Source organism: Larimichthys crocea, chromosome VI (genome assembly GCF_000972845.2).
Source record: "Larimichthys crocea isolate SSNF chromosome VI, L_crocea_2.0, whole genome shotgun sequence".
Classification (NCBI taxonomy): domain Eukaryota; kingdom Metazoa; phylum Chordata; class Actinopteri; family Sciaenidae; genus Larimichthys; species Larimichthys crocea.
The window spans coordinates 6,870,182-6,888,841 of NC_040016.1; the positions used below are offsets into that span (position 1 = coordinate 6,870,182).

At 40.3% G+C, this 18,660-nt stretch overlaps 1 protein-coding gene across 1 annotated transcript; it reads left to right on the plus strand.

The window, feature by feature from the left end:
- The first annotated feature begins 719 nt into the window (after positions 1 to 719).
- Positions 720 to 18,212, plus strand: tead3b (TEA domain family member 3 b). The gene is made up of 14 exons (XM_027279553.1): positions 720 to 952; positions 7,642 to 7,706; positions 9,060 to 9,122; positions 9,265 to 9,327; positions 11,630 to 11,641; positions 12,585 to 12,710; positions 12,839 to 12,879; positions 13,074 to 13,130; positions 13,589 to 13,653; positions 13,735 to 13,871; positions 14,664 to 14,837; positions 15,205 to 15,348; positions 15,457 to 15,609; positions 15,977 to 18,212. Exons 1-14 carry the CDS (start codon positions 946 to 948, stop codon positions 16,088 to 16,090), a joined length of 1,221 nt encoding a protein of 406 aa, XP_027135354.1. The 5' UTR covers positions 720 to 945; the 3' UTR covers positions 16,091 to 18,212.
- Positions 18,213 to 18,660: the final 448 nt, after the last annotated feature.

Here is an 18,660-nt window from a genome sequence, read left to right on the forward strand (position 1 = left end):
TATGGTTAGAAGACAAACGCTGGCTTGTGTTAAATAATGTAATGAACGTTTTTAATGTTGTGACACTGGAAAAGAGGAAATTTTCTTCTTAGCTTTTCTTCACAGTTCCTGTAGGCAGGATTACGGAAACACAACAAGCCTGATTTTTTTTTTTGGTGGAACGTTTTATTTTTCACCTTCGTTAATTGTGATTCAGACACATTTAGTGTGTGTGCTTGCAGTGTTTGGCCTATCATAGAAGACTGGACTATTGGCCTTGGCGATCTGCGATCTCTGAGTGCTATTCTAGTTGGTAATGGATTTTTTCTGCCAGATGGCATCACATAGCCTGCAGTTCCAACTTTGGTCGCTAGACCACATTTGATACAAGCAGTTTCTGCTGCTATTTTCTCCTGCTAAAAATAATATCATGTTGACTGACTTTTCTAGTATTGCAAAGCTGTATAGCTGTGGTTAACATGTCGTCAGATGAGCTGGGTTTTTTTTTAGCAAATCTCTATCAAACTGGAGTAAATTTGTTTATTTATTCTTTATTTCTCTTTCTTGGTAAAGAAGGCTTACCTGTTTTTCAAACCATTAAAAGTTTGGATGTCCTGTGTTGTGTAATTATAATTATCATGATTAACGTGTGCTAAGGTTGTAAAATTCAAATGAGTTCAATAAAAATAGCTAAGCAACTTGTTTGTTTATTCCACAGATCTCCTACAGATCCTTTGATATTGGGGCTCGGGGTCGGGCCCAGGGGGAGCCGCCACCATTGCGTCCAACGAGTGGAGCGCCAACGGTAGCCCAGAAGATGGGCTGGATGGGGATAACGAGGACAAGACCCTGGACGGGGACGCCGAGGGTGTGTGGAGCCCGGACATCGAGCAGAGCTTCCAGGAGGCCCTCGCCATCTACCCTCCCTGTGGCAGGAGGAAAATCATCCTGTCAGATGAGGGAAAGATGTATGGTGAGTACACTGGATAACAGCCAGAGACAACAAAAGAACAATTACATGGAAATCAGTTCCATAATGAGTGTACAAAAATGAGAAAACCATGATTCATTCCACAGAGACTTGTGGCTGAAAGAAAACAAACATCCATAATACCCTGAAAAGAAACGAGAAAAATACTTTTCTTCCTCTTGTGCTCATCTCACAGCTTTGACACAGAGGTGAATGTTTTCTTTCCACACACAGCTCTCTTTAACAAGTCTGTACCTGTTGTGCTGTGACCCAGGGGCAGGTTCTTCCAGTCACACCAGCACTCTCAGAGCTGGTTATTGCTGTCTTGAGAGCATCTCAGCTCCTCTTCCCTTGATTTACACCTGTCTGTTTCTTCAGAGTCTTTACAGCCTGTTTTTATGCCCACTGTTTTATGACCTCTTCTCTTCCTCACTGCACCTTTCAGTCGCAAACCTGCTCTTTGTTTTTTTTATCGCCGAACGTCATGCGCTTGTTTCTCCCCACACCGGTATTGCTGGGAGAGTTTTGCCAGTAGGTGACTGGTTAAAGCTGGTTTTCTAGAGAAGTGTTGCGTTTGATGCTGGATGGCTCGGTTAAATTAGCAATAATTAGCACAGCGTGAATCAAGACTCAGGAACAAAAACATCGCATTGGCATGTCGAAGATTTTAAACATCCATATGGTTTCAGATAAGTTATGCTGTTTCCTGCAGCGTGTTCATTAAACTGCAGGTGTTGAGCCATTAATGTCCTGAAAAACTCCAGATGGATATGTTGGCAAGTTCTTTGGTAGAATCACTGACATCCAGGTGTAGGAAATTGAATGCATTTGTCTTTCATTATTTTGACCCCACTTTCCCATTCCTCTTGTTAAGAGAGTGTGCGGTGTCCTAATTAGATTTAGCATTTTAAGGTTGGACATTTTGCTGAATAGCAATAAATGTTGATTGACAGGAGTTGCACAGCCTTTTTTCTCTCCTGTCCTCAACAAACCCCTTTTTGGTTTTGCAAAATTATGTTATTTTCACCATAGTAATTCAACTCCCTCAAGCCATGCTTTGTAAGACTTCACTGCCCTTTAATTATTGTCCATCATGTCTCGAAAACTTGAAATTGATTCCTGCTTCAGAGCAACCATAAAAACCATCAATCATTGCCACCAAAGTTTCAGGCATACTGTGTATTTTAGAAGCATTAGTGTTTGTTTTTTAAAGCTCTGGGGGTTTTTTTCGCGCTTGACGTCAGATGGGATTCTTTTGGTGTGATTCACCCGAGATGGAATCTCATCCTCACATTCGGCGGGCAGATTTCGATATTCAAGGAGATGCACCTATCTGAGATAACTCACCACTGTTGCAGCTTCTGTTGTGACTCTTATCCTGTCTTAAGGAGCATAATAGGGACGAGGCAAGCAGCGGCTGAGTGATTGTTCCAACAGGAGATGAATCAACAGCCTTTTTTCCCCCCCTCATCCTTTGAATGAATTTAGTTATTTATTAAGTAAGAACATTTGCTGATTCTGCCTGCTTGAAGTTTTATATAAATGTTAATTACCATGGCCTCTTTGTACTTTTCTCTGGCATTTTATAGACTAAACAAGCAATTAATTGTAAAAGTTGCAGGCCAGAACAGAAAACTAAACTAACATTCTAGACAAATGATACCATGTTTGGAACATTTAATCTAACTCAAAGTCAAATTTGCTGAAGGACATATGCTTGAAAATATGCCCGTATAAGTAAACATATTGTACGATTTTTCAGAATGACACAACTTACTTTACACACTTCTTTTAATTTGTGTACAGGCCTTAAGTGCGCTGCAGGCATCTCTAAATTTACCTAAATAATTCTCCAGTCCTGTTTAGCAGGGCAGTGTTGTGTGCCAGCCTTCATACATTTGTCATGAGAACGTCAACAAAGAGGCAGGCTGTGCACAAACCTGCCCCCTTAGCAACAAACTGTCAGGACCCCTTTTAGAGGCCCGTTTTTTTCTAGAGCACTAAACACCCTCTCCATTTACAATAAGTCATCTGAGGCTCTGCTGGCAGAGCCAAGGCATGCCCCAGAAGAAGCCTTCTCACAAGGTGATTACCTCAGACATCTAAAAGCTGCCCTGACGTGAGGTTAGGGGAATGTTAACGATTGCACTGTATGTAATACTGTCTACCTTGCAGTCTCAGACTCCCAGTGGCCTCCAAAAGCAAGGCAAGTCATCCCTCCCATTGGGAATTCCACTTTATTTCTGCCAGGATTTTTTTTTCTCATTTGGTGGGAAACCTTTGCAAATTTCCATTGCCTTACCAGGAAGACTGTTTTATACATGTGTGTTCTTTGCTCTACAAACCTGTCTAGACTTCCCAGCAGCATTGCCAGTCATTTACGTAGCTCAAGGGTGACAAAGAGTTCAAAGGAGTATAACACTCGATTTTAATGTGTTACACATGTTAATAATCACTCCAGTTGTTTCAGAGCATGAGCAACGCTTAACGAATAATCTCTTTGTGATGTAATCACAGTTAAACACTATAATAAAATGTATATTATATCATAATTCTTTTGTCTTTTTAAATGTATCAAATTTAGCACAACGTTCAGGAATTCATCCTTGATACTAGCACCTGTTGCACCTTTTTTGAGACCACTTGTCATGTCTTTATCTTAGCCTAGCTGTCCAAAGGATACAAAAGCTATTAACAAGCACCTCTTAAACTCAAAAATTAACATGTCCTATCTTGTTTGATTTGATCTTGTTTGTTTAACCTGTGCAAAAACTAAAGTGTAAACCAAGGGGGTTAATTACTAGAGAGTCACTTACCCAACAAGAAATAGTCCAGCACATAACCTCACCAAAAACCATGAAAATTATGTTCATGATTAAAATTACGTAACAAGAAATAATGTGTTAGGATGGATCTATTGTTAGACATTTGGACAGAGGCAGGTTTGTTTCTCATTTTTATTTAACAGACGTGTGCGAATGATATCAATCTTCTCATCTAACTCTCAGCAGGAAGACAAATATGCCTATTTGCCAAAATGTGACCTTTGGTTCCTTTGATTTTGTTGATTTTGATTTTTTTTAGTCATTCACAAATGTAACATTTAGTTATTTGTGGTGTGTTTTGCTTGTTTAACAAACTAAAAGCAAAACACTCAAAGAATAGTTGCGGCTCAGAGACATTCATTCTTGGTTCAATTAAATAGTTGGCGCATTTTACACTCTAAGTTCAGAGGAAGTATCTTCAGAAGATGCGTGTGTGTCAAAAAAAATGTTGCCTGTCTTGTTTTGCTGTTGGGGCTGTACTGACTTGTTGTTCTTCTGCGTTTTCTGGCCTAGACAGGTATGTCAAACCCCAACCGCACACCTCTCTCTCTCTCTCTCTCTCTCTCTCTCTCTCTCTCTCAGCCCTGCAGCTGTCACTACTGCAAAGCACTCTGGGTAAAAAAAATAAGAAAGCTTTCAGTGCTAGAGGGAGGCTTATGTCTATTTTGACCTCTGAAGGCTGCGTGTTCGATGCATGTGCAAAGTTGAGAGAAAAGACGCATGTAAAGGTGTAACAGAGGGGGGGGATGAGCACTGTGCAATGATGACTGAGCAGGCCTTCCCTGTCAGCCCCCTCGCTGAGATGTTAGGAATGTTTTCAGTCATGGCTGAGCAGTATGTTAGCAATTTAGGATTACCTCAATGTTATGAGAAGGGAGGAGGGGAGAGAATATGGGTGGAGAAAGGGTTCAGAAGAGAGACAGAGCAGGGGAGATGGAGGGAGAAAGAGGTGGGGGGGGGGGTGAGGAGAGATTACCTTTTTACTCACTATCTTAGCGTGGAAGTGGAAAATTCCAGCGGTCATGTAGTAAAAGAAAAAAAAAATAGGCGTGTCCCGTCAGGGAAGAGGTTAAGAATGGCAGCCTGCAGCGATGTGAGTGGGTGTTGAGCAATCAACAAGGGAATCATAAGCAGCTCAGAAAGACGGTAGAGAGATGGAAAGACAGCCAGCGTGGGGAAATAAGAGGCAGAGGATAAGTGAGGCGCTGCGTGCGATTGTGTGTGTGTGTTTTTTTGTGCACCTGTCATGTTCCCCTGCTGGGTGGACCAGCTTTTTCACCGTCTCTCTGACCCCCACCGTGTCAAGTCTGAGCAGATCGCGGCTGCCACGGCTGCAGCTACCATTAGACGACACGGAGATCGCACTCTCTGTATTCTCTCTGAGAGAGCAGTTTGTCTAAAATAGAAATGATCATCTAATACATACAGTCCCATTTTAATATTCAGCTTTTGATTTTATTTTTTAAAATATCCAGCTACATTATTTGTTTTTGTAGATATCAACTTAAAGTGATCACGAGCCTGTTAAATAAGTTCTGTTCAGAAGTTTTTTGTGCCTGAGGACTGGGGTTGGAAACATGTCTCCTGAGTGATTTGGGTCTGATTACCTCAGTGTTTCTAAAATCCCTTACTGTCACTCTGTGAATAACTGTCTTTTTTTTGTCATGAATCCTGCTATCTATCATGTAGGGCTGTAACAGTGGATATAAATCAAGACTGACTTCAATATGTTGCAGTAGTATTATGATCCAGATTGTCTTTTTCCACAAAATAGAAAAAGTAGTGCCCAAGAATATGTCTTACAGTTTCACTTCCAAGTCATTTTTTAACATTCAACTTTATAAAGAAATTATATGAAACTGGAGTTATTTGCCTGACCCACTTCAAAGTGGTGTCTCTGCAGCAAACTGTATATCACATAGAACAAAAGCAGTGATTTAAAATATCACGAAACCAACCAGATGTGGGAGAAAAAAAAAAAAAACTGGAGATATCATCTCGGCTCACAACCGCAGAACTGCACTGTTCAGCAGATGATCTAAACGCATTTTTGATTTACCATGCAGTACGCAACAATTACAGTGCTCGACTCTGTTACAAAGCAAGTTGCAAAAAATGCATATGGTAGCCTGCACAATCCCCGTACAACACTTGACCGCTTATCTTTCTCAGTCAGATCTATAGCATCTGGATCATACCGTATCTCACTTTGCAATGAGATATCTGTGTAATCTATAGCAGAACTTTGGCTTGAGTTGGGACGATGTAATGCCCCCCCCCCCCCAAAAACCCCCCTCTGCTCCTCAGCCGAACAGATTGAGAGTGACAGTTGCGTGGGGGTCGAACTGGCATTGTTCTTTCTCTGCCATCCTCTGCTGGGATGGTCGGCAGCAGGTGCTGCTGTCCGTTGAGTGCAGGGTCACACAGTGGTGTTGTTTTGGGAAAAGGGGTTGCTTTGCTGCCAGGTGGCAGTTGTTGGTAGAGACAGTTATGGCTTTGTGTTTCCTCCAAGAGTTACAGCATCAGCTGCCCCTTTTGCCCCTCTAACCGACGACCCCCCCACCCCTACCCCAACCTAATGGCCTTCACCCCGGCTCTAACCCCTACTTCTCCCAGAGCTGGAAGTGAATATGAGCATGTGTGTGTTCGCCCGGACTCAGGCTGTGTTCGCAGGCCCAGGCCAATCAGACTGGCTAGCACAGATGTGACAGGCTTAGAGGAATGCTAGGAATGCGGAGGCGCTGGAGCGGGCGTGTCCATCCTTGGCCCGGGGCAGAGGGGGACGGGCTAGCTCAGTATCGGCAGACAGTTCAGCTCTGCTCTGCTGGCCGACCGCCGGGCTGACTGGTTGGAGAGTATGGTGAGTGCTGCAAGCCTGCTGAAGATGGCCTGCAGTACTTTTATGGTAATTGCTCTAACCAGGGCCTTTTGGAGGCCAAGTGCTAAAGAGTGTGTGAAAAAACAGGACTTGTTTCTCCTGTCATTATGTGTCTGGATACTCTAAAGACTGTTAAACCGTAGACTTCTTAGACACACAGTCTATTGTTGGTGTCTGTGTGTGTTTAGGAAGGCACATCTTGACCAGTTTTTGTTGGTGTAAATTTCTGTCAGCAAGTTTAGAAGAGTTTGGGTCATTATTCATAATGATACAGCGGTTCAACCTCTCCCTTTGGCCCAATTTTCAGCCACAGAAACCCAGTAAACGTGACTTGGCAAAGAACAGAAGTGAAAAAGACTGATGGACTGATTTTCCCTTGAGACAACATAATGCTTTATGCACTTCTTATACACCAATGATGATTTTTTTTATTTAAACCCCAGCTGCGTTTAGCTAAAAAGGCAGCTCTTGTTAAATTTGATGCACGGCCCAAAATGTAAAGAGGACCACGACAGCCGAGAATAGAAGCCTGTTCTCTGCACAACCTGTTTGTGCAGAATGTCGAGAGGAGATGTTATGTCATGAAAAACATGGTTCTGTTTTTTGTTTAATTACGCTACAGGGCCACGTGCGCAGACAATAAGTAGGTGTGAAACAAGTTAATGAAAACAAGAAAATCAAGCTTTTAATATCTGGCTTATTTAAATAAGGAATTACATTTTATATAGGGAACAGAAGTGTTATTGTGTCCTATGACCTGTGATAAATGTGTGTTTACCCTGGGTCTGAGGAGCTCTGGGAAAGGTCACTTTGTTATTCGTTTGACATAAGACGTATATTCAAGGTATGACAACAGTGCCACCTTCTGTCTGGTTTGGAATATTATATCTATCAGTCACGTATAAACGTTAAATTTTCTGTTGTGTATCCTTGTTTTTGTTTGTGACCTTGCTTTCTGTTTGTGACTTTGCTGTCTTTTTTTGTTACAGGCCGCAATGAATTGATAGCAAGGTACATCAAGCTGAGGACAGGCAAAACCCGCACAAGAAAACAGGTAAACAAGTTTCAGTTATTTATTAGATCAAAAAAATCATGCATGAGTTTGGCTTTAGTTACTAACAGTACTAGACATAACAAATTACAAATCACCAGAAGATGAAGTCTGATTTATGAAGTCATGTTTAATCACCAAAAAATGTACTACAAGTTATTTAAAGGGCAAGTCTGGATTTATTTTTTTTATTGTATATATTTTATTGTCAACAAATTCCATAAAAAGACCAAAACCAAGAATGTGACGGTCTGTCTTTCACTCGCTTGACTTATCCTGTAGCTGTCAGCCCCAAAGCCCCTTTTTTTGTACCGAATACGTAAATCTTTAACAGTGATTCACTGATATGTAGATTGTTTTTTTTAATAGGCAAAGTAGTGAAAAGAGCTGTGCAGTGTAAGTTAATTTTTAATGTCATTCAAACAGGAGTTGAAGTGCATTTTTAGCTCATTTTAGCTGCAGATTAATACAGATACATTTTATGCTCTAGCGCAGACCTGGGCAAAGATACAGACTTGCAGGCCTCTGAAAGGTTACATGTAACCTACAAGGGTGACCAAGAGTAGATGTGCATTACTGTGTTAGCCAGCTGTTAGCTCATGGATTACATCTACATGCATTACTGGTGTGTCGTATACAGCACACTTGTGACTATTTAATTCTTAGAAATTATGAAAATGTTATGGTCTGCGTGTAACGTTCACAATTACAATCCAACACTGACATCCTGTGGTTGAAAAGTGTAATGCTAACTAACATCACAGCCAGTCCATTAGTTTGTCAGTATGAGAGATGTGTGAGAGATGTTTCACAAGTAGCAACAGTATTGCACAGATGGTAAAAACAAACAAACAAAGGAGTTACGTTTAAGGATAACAATTTTAGCTGTATGGTTTCATTCAGGTAACTGCAAGCAGATTTGTATCGGGCCCACAGCAGCCTGATTGATTTCGCATGTAGCCTCCCCTTGGAGAATACTTTCCCACCAATGCTGTAGTGAGTCAGCAGGTTGGTGTTTCTGGGACTGACTCTAAATAAAATACAATACAACAGTGTGGCTCATTGATGTATTTTCAATGTATAACCATTGAGGTCTACGGGGGACTTATGTCAGACTTCAGCTACACAGGCAGTACGTGTTGATGGTTTTGGTCTTTTGGATTTCTTTGATAATAAGAGTAATATTGATTATCACCAGGCTTATCCTTTAAATCACATTGATTGTTTGCACGAACTCTCACTGTGTATCTCTGTAAGTATGTCTGTGTACATGTCTGCACTTGTGTGCATGTGTGTGCATGCATCTGAGTGCATGATGTTTTTTTAAGCTCAAAAACTGTTTCACACCCTTTTTAGGTGTCTAGTCACATACAGGTGTTAGCACGGAAGAAAGTTCGTGAATACCAGGCGGGTATAAAGGTAGGTGCCGCAAACCTGCCTCTCGGCAACACTGACTGGGCGTCTCTTTCCTCTTTGGTTACGGCTTCTCTCTTTCTTCCCTTGTCTTTTCTCTCCCTGTCTCCTTTTCCTCTTCCCTCCTCTTGGCTATTCTTCTGTGCAGGTTTCTAGCCACTTGCAGGTTCTCGCCCGGAGAAAATCTCGCGAGATCCAGTCAAAGCTAAAGGTATGCGCTTCACCGCGGGCTCGGCGGGGCTGGTAAAGGCTTGGCTTTGCACTAACCTGCTAAGTTGTGCACAGCTTATCAGTCCTTGCTTTGATGCAAGGCCAGTTCCTGCTAGATAAATGGATGCAAGCTTGGCAAATAAAATACACAGTTTAAAGATTAATCAGATAATAGAGGTATATTTAAGGTGGAATCACAATCCTGCTTCTGTACCATGCATGCAGCGCACACTCAGCTTTTTAACTGCTGTATGTCAGACCTGCATGAACTCAAAGGCATCACTCAGGAGTGAAAGTATAGGAGGTGAATCTAAAGCTTCTACTACACACGTACAGTTAACATTTCATTTAGCTGCATGTTACTCCAGCTCTGTATCTGTCCTCTGTGCCGGCCATGCCTCTGCAGCATACTGTACTTCTCTGAAACTTCTTCTTTCCCTAAAACTCTCTCTACTTTAGTTCCTTTAATGTGTCTGTTTGTTGTGTGTTTTGTAAAACAGTCACAAAAAAAATCATCTTTTACTGTCCCTTTGACTCGTCTTGTAGTTCTTCCAATACCTCTGGTCTCTTTTAATGTTTTTTTATTGTTTTTGCATATACACAACGCAGACACTTGTAAATACTGAAGACATTGTGGCATTTTGTAGTGCTAACTTCAAATTAAATGAACCCCTTCATACAGACTAATCCTCCAGTGGACACTAGTGACATATAGTTGTTTGAAATGTAACTGTAACAGACACATTAGTCATTATTTTAGTGATGTTCACTGTTTAGTTCGCTCAGCAGTGGCTTGTGTGATAACCTAAAAGGAAACGGATGTAGCCACCTTTGCAATCCTTTAGTGACTGCGTAACATACAGTAGGAAGAATCAAGTTTTTCATCCAGTCATACAAGTTTGTGAGCTTTCCGTTTGTTCTATTCATAGTGAGCCATATCTTCCCTTTCCTTTCTCTGCCGTTTGTCTGGAAATGAAAAGACTTCTTTATGTTGTTGTTTTCTTGGGTTTTCTTGGCAACCATGTCATACATTTGACACACTCTGCACCCTCCATATTTTATACAAAATATGCTTTGAAAATGGACTAACAGGTAGCAGTATAATGGCATAAACTCAGGCGTGTAATATACTGTGCGGTGATGTTTATCCTCTCTGCTTGAAAGGGATTCATCATGTTTTATTCTGTTTTTTCTGTGATACATCTTGGCACATAAAACCGTCAGTGTCTTGCATCCTTCACACAACATAACGTATTTGAGTTTACAGAAATTTTACTTATTGTAACTTTGAGTTCCCTCAACATGTCATTAGTCCAGTCAGTTGTGTTTTTATGCTTAGTGAGTTCACCTTTGTTAGATAGTAGCATTTGTGGCACTTGAGAGAATTTTCAGTGCTGTTCTTTCTTTTTTTCCCCTTGTAGCTTTTAAATATTAAATAACAACCAATGAACCGCACATGCAGTTGTAGCCGTACTAACATCTTGTCCGAATGTTTAATCAACCAAGCTTATGAAGTTAAGCCAAAGTAGTTTATTTATCAAAGAAAAACATTCTTGCCAAACTAGTTTCCAATAAACTCTTTTAGGATCAGAAGGCTGACAAAGAGCAACTCCTTCCTCTTGGGAATAAGTGAAACTGTAGCATCAGCTGAACAAACATGACGTAAAAGTGTGGGTGCTAAAATGGCTACACACTGTAGTACCAGCTGTATATTTGACGCAATACACTGAACACTCTAAGGATTTAACTCTCTGTTTATCTACTGTTTGCGTCATGTTTCTCTTCTGTTGGTCTTCAAAGTGGGGAAATGTTTAGTGTTATGAAGTGATGTAAATATAAAGTACACCCTTTTATTGGGAACTTTCTGCAAACACATGGTTTATAGTCTTCATACATGAGTTTAATTAAATTATTGGGGGTCATTTGAACTTTTTACTGCTTTTTAATGAAATTAAATTAAATAAAGAAGAATTTACGTTACAAAGTAATGTTATAGATTTGGCAAAATTGCTATACCCAATACTTTTCAACATTTTCTGATGGTTTGGTACTAAAGCTTTCTTCTAACCCTGCTCTCTACTGAACCTTATCCCCTTTTAACCAGAACAAGCCGTCAGTTGTGGTGTGTTTAGATAAACATGGGATTTGGAGGTATATTTGGAGGCACACCATGTATACAGTATAAAAACAGAAGAAGCAAACCTAGACTGAAATGCACAGTCAAGCACTGTAAACCAAACCTCTTAATTAACACATCATTTAGAACTGCACAGTACTAATGGTTTTTCTCTTTTTTGATTCAGGCGATGAATTTGGTAAGTGAATCTGACTTGTGCAATATGCTTCGCTACACCCCTTTGTTTGGCAGCACCAGTTCACTGTCCCCTTGCTATGGCCCTCTGCTGGCATGGCATCCCATTGCTATCCTGTAATGAAGCAATGCTTTTAGCAAACAGCCACACTTTGAATACAATAGTGCTGTGCACCCTGCCTGATGTAGCATAATCCCCCCCAGCCTCTGCCAAATGCCGAAATCTTGCTTGCTTTGCATAAGGTGTCGCTCTTTGATTTGGGGTCTCGCTTCTGAGGCATCTTTCCTCTAAGTGCAAAGTCATAGCTTGATTAGGATTTTTCTGCAAACATGAAAAACGAGGAAGAGGATGCATTTAAAATTGTGTTTCGTATGTTAAAATAAAAGTTTTGATGTGTTTGTAAGTCATCATGCACCATGGACATGATCTGGTTGACTTTGTGTATCTTTACCTATTTTTTCACTTATATAGCACAACCTTCATCTGCATAGTAAAACCTGAATTTTTTGATGTATGCTGTTTGATGCAAATCTGTATTCCAAACCAATGCACTCTTTATTCTCTTTTTCCTGTGGTGATCCCAATAACTCACTGACATTGAATTTGTCTCGTCACCCAAGCTTAAATACCAGATACCAGCACTGGAGCAACACTGCTTCATCTTCTCTGTGTCTTGCTTTAGCCTGTCAAGCTGCTCTTTCAAAAAAAATGTTCTCTTTATTGCATTTTGAAACAGTTACCATGTGATAAGATAACTCATGTTAGGCTTACTGTAACTCCTAGAAGCTCTCCTCAGAATTCAGATGTTTTTATTATGGATTAAATAGCTACAAATAATTTGATTATAGCGTGGAAGTCTATATACTCTAGCACAGAGGCAGGTAATGTTGATGTTATGGTGCCACCTTGTGGTTGACTCCCGTCACTCCTTTGTTTCAATCTGCAGGATCAGGCGTCTAAAGACAAAGCCTTGCAGAACATGGCAGCACTGTCGTCTGCACAGATCGTCTCCCCGAGTATGATAAAGAATCATCTTCCACCACTGCCTCCTGCCCCCTACCAACCAGCCAGAGTGAGCACACCACTTATTTTCTTTGCAATTAAGACATATTTCCATGTTTTGCTGCAGTTTTTAGCAATGAAAATTACAAGATTTATTAATACTACAAAAACAATTCACATTGTTTTTCTGCTCTCCAGTTCTGGCCTGCTATCCCAGGACAGCCTGGACCCTCTCAGGAGTAAGTAAACCCCTCTACTGAACCCACAGGGTGTTTATGGGGTAACATCAGGGTGCATTTAGTTTCTGAAGAGAGAGATTGGTAGTAGAGATGAGTAAATACACGAATGAGTGAATGTTGGGGTGGGGGGTGTAGGTCTAATGTCAGATGGGTATTGCAGGGCATGTTTAACAGATCACGTTTTTGCACACCAGGCTGGTTCTAGATCTCAACCCGGGAAGGACTCCTGGGTTTGGCCGCACCAGCCATGCGTAAGTTCCCCCTAGCCAAGGCCCAACTGTGAACACAAAGCAGCACTAACTTTTCTTCTACACTGTATTGTACTGTATGTTTCCTGCACTGATGTAAACCACCACCAGGCAAATTAACTGCTTCAAATTTGATTGAGAAAAAAAGGACTAGAGAAGACAAATCCTCATTGACTTGTGTTCACTGAGAAAGTACTAAAATCTATAAATATTTTCATCAATTTTCTCAGATTTGTCCGTAAAATGATAAATAATTGATGCCATTTTGCATCAGAAAGAAGCAATGAAGCAGGTGGACTTACGCCTAGCTGGTGCAACAACACATGCTTACACTTTGATTAACAGATTTTCACAATAAAAAAACATCAGAAATACAAATATAGTCCGACCCATGTGCCACACACGTCTAATACTTGGCCAATAGAGATCGTTGTCTCACTGAACTATTCATTGTCTTTCAGTATCAAACCTTTTGCACAGCCCCCATACCCAAGCCTATCAGGTCCTGTACCGCAGTCCATACCAAGTAAGTATGAGGTGAGAGTCTGTGAGTTGTTATCGGAAATTAAATAAATTATTGTTTTATAAACATTTGTGTGCCATCCAGGTTATGAGCCCTTGGCACCTCCTCCTGCACCAACTGCTACCGCAGTGCCAGTGTGGCAGGACCGGACCATCGCCTCCTCTAAACTGCGGATGTTGGAGTACTCAGCCTTCATGGAGGTCCAGAGAGATCCAGACAACGTGAGTGAAAATTTATAATAAGGCTTCCAACCGTCAGACATGGATGGATTACTGAACGGACATAGAGGGGACAGGAAGGGTCAGGGGACCACTGGACTTGAGCCACTGTTTGAAGTGTTTTCCTGAAGACTTCCTGTTTGAAAGTCAAAGAGTTCAGATGAAAGCAAGGGTCTCCTGGTCATTTGTGTAGTAGCTGCTTTAGGAAAATAGACCCAGTATCTCTGGCTTTCTTTGAGTGTATCCTATAATATATTGTAAAGTTGACTGTAGTGTTTAGTATTAATTTAGTATTTAGATGGGAAGTTCAGACATGAATCACACAGCTTCTCTTTATCTGAAGTGTGAATTTAATGTTGAAGTTCAGGTGCGGCTTTTGGTCCGACAAGATACTTTAGAATATCACAGAAATGTGAAGATGCCAAACAACGACAAAGAGACACAAAATGACAAAAATGACCCAGCAGTGTTGTTTGTTGTCTGGGTGTCTTGCTCCTAAGTAGAAAGGGTGGGCAGCCTTTCTATGCTTAGTGGCCCGTCCATAATCCATCCACACATAGGGCAACTAAACATGGGATTCTGGTTAGCTCTGATCCCGTCTGTCCTGATGTGGTGAAACTATCTGGTACAACAAAAGCTAAGGACAGCCGAATATTTAAGTGCTCTTTAGAACCAGTCCGGAAAGCTACAACACTCTATAACTCAAAAGTATAACTCAATATATTAAGTTTTGCAGCTGATGTTCTTGAGGTTAACCACGTCCTCCTTTGTCTCCTCTGTCTCTGTCCACTGCAGTACAGCAAACACCTGTTTGTCCACATTGGACAAACGAACCCCTCCTACAGCGACCCGCTCCTTGAAGCTGTGGACATCCGGCAGATCTACGACAAGTTTCCTGAGAAGAAGGGCGGGCTCAAAGAGCTTTATGAGAAAGGCCCTCAGAATGCGTTCTTCCTAGTTAAATTCTGGGTGGGTTGTTTGGGTTGTAGGACAAGCTGTTAGCTCAGTACCAACGTGTACAAATAATAGATTTGTCATACATTTTCAGGTAGTTACCTCATACCAAACCATATTTTGACCATTTTAACGTACAACCTACTTTTACAGTGACACAACTGTTGGTACAGCTTATGCAAATTGCTTCCTTTTCTTATGACACAGCAATGGTTTGGCTGCCAATGTCTCAAGATGTGTGTTGTTGCACAGAAACCAAACACTGTTGAAATACCTTACATTTTTTCTTACAACCTCACAATTCATGTGCTATGAGGAAATTAAGTTATGTCCGAATATGTGATGATCATCACTAATGAGATTAAATGTATGCCCTCTGCAGGCTGATCTGAACAGTAGCGGTATGCAGGATGGCCCCGGTTCTTTCTACGGTGTCAGCAGCCAGTACAGCAGCCTTGAGAACATGACGATCACTGTTTCAACCAAAGTCTGCTCGTTTGGCAAGCAGGTTGTTGAGAAAGTAGAGGTAAGTATGTGCATTGATTCTGTATTTTCCTCTGAAACGACTGATATGTCTTACATTTTTCACCTTTTCATACTTGGTTGTTTTTTTGGTTTTTTGCATGCGTTTCAGACAGAGTACGCCCGCCTGGAGGGAGGAAAGTGTGTTTACAGGATCCACCGCTCTCCGATGTGCGAGTACATGATCAACTTTATCCACAAACTCAAACACTTGCCTGAAAAATACATGATGAACAGTGTTCTTGAAAACTTCACTATCCTACAGGTAACATACACTCAGTTGTATTGCATTTTTAAAAGGAATAGTTTGACATTTAGGGAGACATACATACATGTATATTTGTAGGGATTGAACAAACAAGATATTATGTGTGCTGATTAGTGAGCTGAGGTGGTGGAAACACAGCCAAGCTACATGTTTTTGTATTTCCTATCTTTATGCTAAGTTAGGCTAACTGGTAGGTAGTTTAATATTTAGTGTACAGACGTAAGAGTAGTATCAATTTTCTCATTTAACTTAACAAAAGAAGCCAATTCGCCAAAGTTTACCAAAATGTCAAACTCACCAAACCTTCTAAGCAGACTGTGCTGCCACAAATTTCTCACTTGACGTTTTCCCCTTTGCCCCTCAGGTGGTGACGAACCGTGACACCCAGGAGACCTTGCTCTGTATAGCGTTTGTTTTTGAGGTTTCCACAAGTGAACATGGAGCTCAGTATCATGTCTACAGACTTGTTAAAGACTAACGGCTCTTCAGGGAGGTTTTGGAAAAGCCAGATAAAAGCGTGACACAATCTCTCTTCGACCAGCTCAACAATCCAGGAAAAACTAAAAACAAAACAACATTCAAACAATCTTAGCCTGAACTAACATGGACACATTTTCTGCTTTAAAAAAGTCTTGTTCGCAAGGGAAAAAAAGAGTGAATATCAACGTGCCGACACGCAAAGAAATTTTTGAAGAATTACGGATTTTTCGAACAACTAGTTATCTTCCATGTGTTTAAACATGCTTTAGATGAAGTGGGTCACTTTTCCCAAGTTAACTGATGGAGCTTGAAATGTTTTATAGAGGGAACGAGAATGTGTGCAGAGGTTGAAAAGACTCTTATAGTATCCAAGGGAACACACTCTGAGCAATAAGAGAAGTGTATATAAGAGCAAGGAGAGAACAGGACCACGGAAGGGGGAAAACCAGAGCCAAGTGGTGTTGTTGCAGTAGGTTTGTTAGTAAAGCAAGTGCCTTTTTTCCAAAGATTATATCATTGCCTGCCACTTTGGATTGCCTTTTTTTACTACCTCTTGTTTTTAGACAAACAGAAAATAGTCAGACAGGTGTATTTTGTCAAAATAATAAAAAATAAAAAAAATTGGAAAGAAACCTCTCAGATCAACATCTTGTGAGGCAGTTTTTTGTATTCCGGCACACAGAGGAATGGTATGGGATAACTAATTTTCATGTAGCCTGTTGTTTTAGAAACACAAATCGTCCCAAGTTTTACAGTCCAAGTGTACAGGGAGAAGCTTTATTGTGTTACCGTACTATTTTAGGTTCTGCTTTTTTTTTTTTTAATGTTTTATTACACAGTTTAAAATCAGGTCTTACAAGCATCTATCTATAACTGACTTGTGACACTAGGGATGCTTTGTACCATTGCTAGCCTGAAATAAAGCCAGGGCTTTGCCATCCTTACGAGATCCCCTGTTATTTCTCTCTGTTTGAAGACGTGTGCTTGGTTGCACTTAAAAGATCAAGAAGAGGAGGGGTGAAGCAACAGCAGTGCTTATTTTCTGCCTTGAGTTATGTAGCCTAAAGGAAAAAATGAATTGTTTCTGTACTGTGAGTCAGCGGATGCTAAAGGAATATGTGTTACATAGGAGTATTTTGGGGGGTACTTATGTTCATATTTGTGATCAAGTAACTCAGCACAGAGACCATGGTTTAAGTGGAGAGAAGTTAATCACTGTTTCTTTTGTTTAAAAAAGAGATTGTATGCTGTGAAGTCGGTTCACTTGCTTCACCCTTCTCCGTGGAATGTGTGGAGAAGCTGCATCCATTGATAAAAGTTGACTTTTGATATTTAAGACAATTTTTTACTGACAGTACACGTGACATAATTTTTAAATCACACTAAACAATTGTCTTGAATGAGAGCTATTGTCTCTGTGCTGTGGAGTATGACCATTGATTGTTATTTATAGGGTTGGAAAATAAATAACGGGAGGGCAGGGTGGGGTACTAGAGATGTATTGATCATTTTCCATTGTGATGGAGATGTTAAAAGTATTGCAGGACTCATAGAGACAGGAGAACTGTCATCCCATTGATCCTGCTAGACAAGTGTCTACTCTGTGTGGTTCACTGGACAATTGTGCTATAAAAGTTCAAATTTAAGATATTGTACGGTGAAATAATTGCACCTGGCTTTGAATGTCATATTTCACAAGCTAGATACAATAACACTCCTCTAGCAGGTTTCTCAATGTATCTTTTATACAGACTTTTTTTTTGCCATTATCAAGATTAATGTTTTGTTTTGATTCTGTTGTCTTTTTGACTTTCAGTGTTTGCCATATGCTTCACTGAAAATAATGTGTGATTGTGCCGATATTGATAATTAATAATGAGATATCTAATGTATCATATTCTGAATGGTGTGGGCAGTTTTTTTGTTGTTGTTTTTTTTGTTTTGTTTTTTTGGTTTAAGGTGGTTTACTGTTGTCTTTGTTACCATTGTGCATTGCAATTTTATACTTCAAAGTAGAGGTTGGACTATGTAATCAAACAAATGTATCTAACAATAAAAGACGCATGGTGCCTTTGGGGCCATTTTCCCCAGAAAACTTATTAAACATGTTTGTAAATTTGTTTTGTCCATGATTTTTCTTTTCATACTGATATTAGAGGCCTATGAAAACAAATATTGTGTATGCATTGGCTTCAACAAGTTGGCTATGTGAGCTTTTTTAATACAAATTTTACTGAATAAAAAGTGCAAATTAGTATTTATTTCATGGAGGTGTCACACCAACTTACCTTGTAATACAATGTATAAATGATTCTGAGGGCTGCGTTAGGCATATATGGGCCCCAGTGATGACTGTTTAAAAGCACAACTTTTTAACTTTATTCACTGATTTTGATTAAACTGTATCATATTTTATACACAGCATATTTGCTGGTTTTCCCTCTGATGATAACTTCTGCTCAGCACAGCCTGGTACCCACAGGGAATAACATAACACTACGGTGGTGATTTATAAATTTCCTTGGCTTTGTTTATTTTTCATTAACGTTACAATGTCGAAAAAAACAA

Coding starts and splice junctions, on each gene's coding strand:
- tead3b (XM_027279553.1), top strand. Junction 13,131..13,588: donor TTTGGCCGCACCAGCCATGC/GTAAGTTCCCCC, acceptor ATTGTCTTTCAG/TATCAAACCTTTTGCACAGC. Junction 15,349..15,456: donor AGGTTGTTGAGAAAGTAGAG/GTAAGTATGTGC, acceptor CATGCGTTTCAG/ACAGAGTACGCCCGCCTGGA.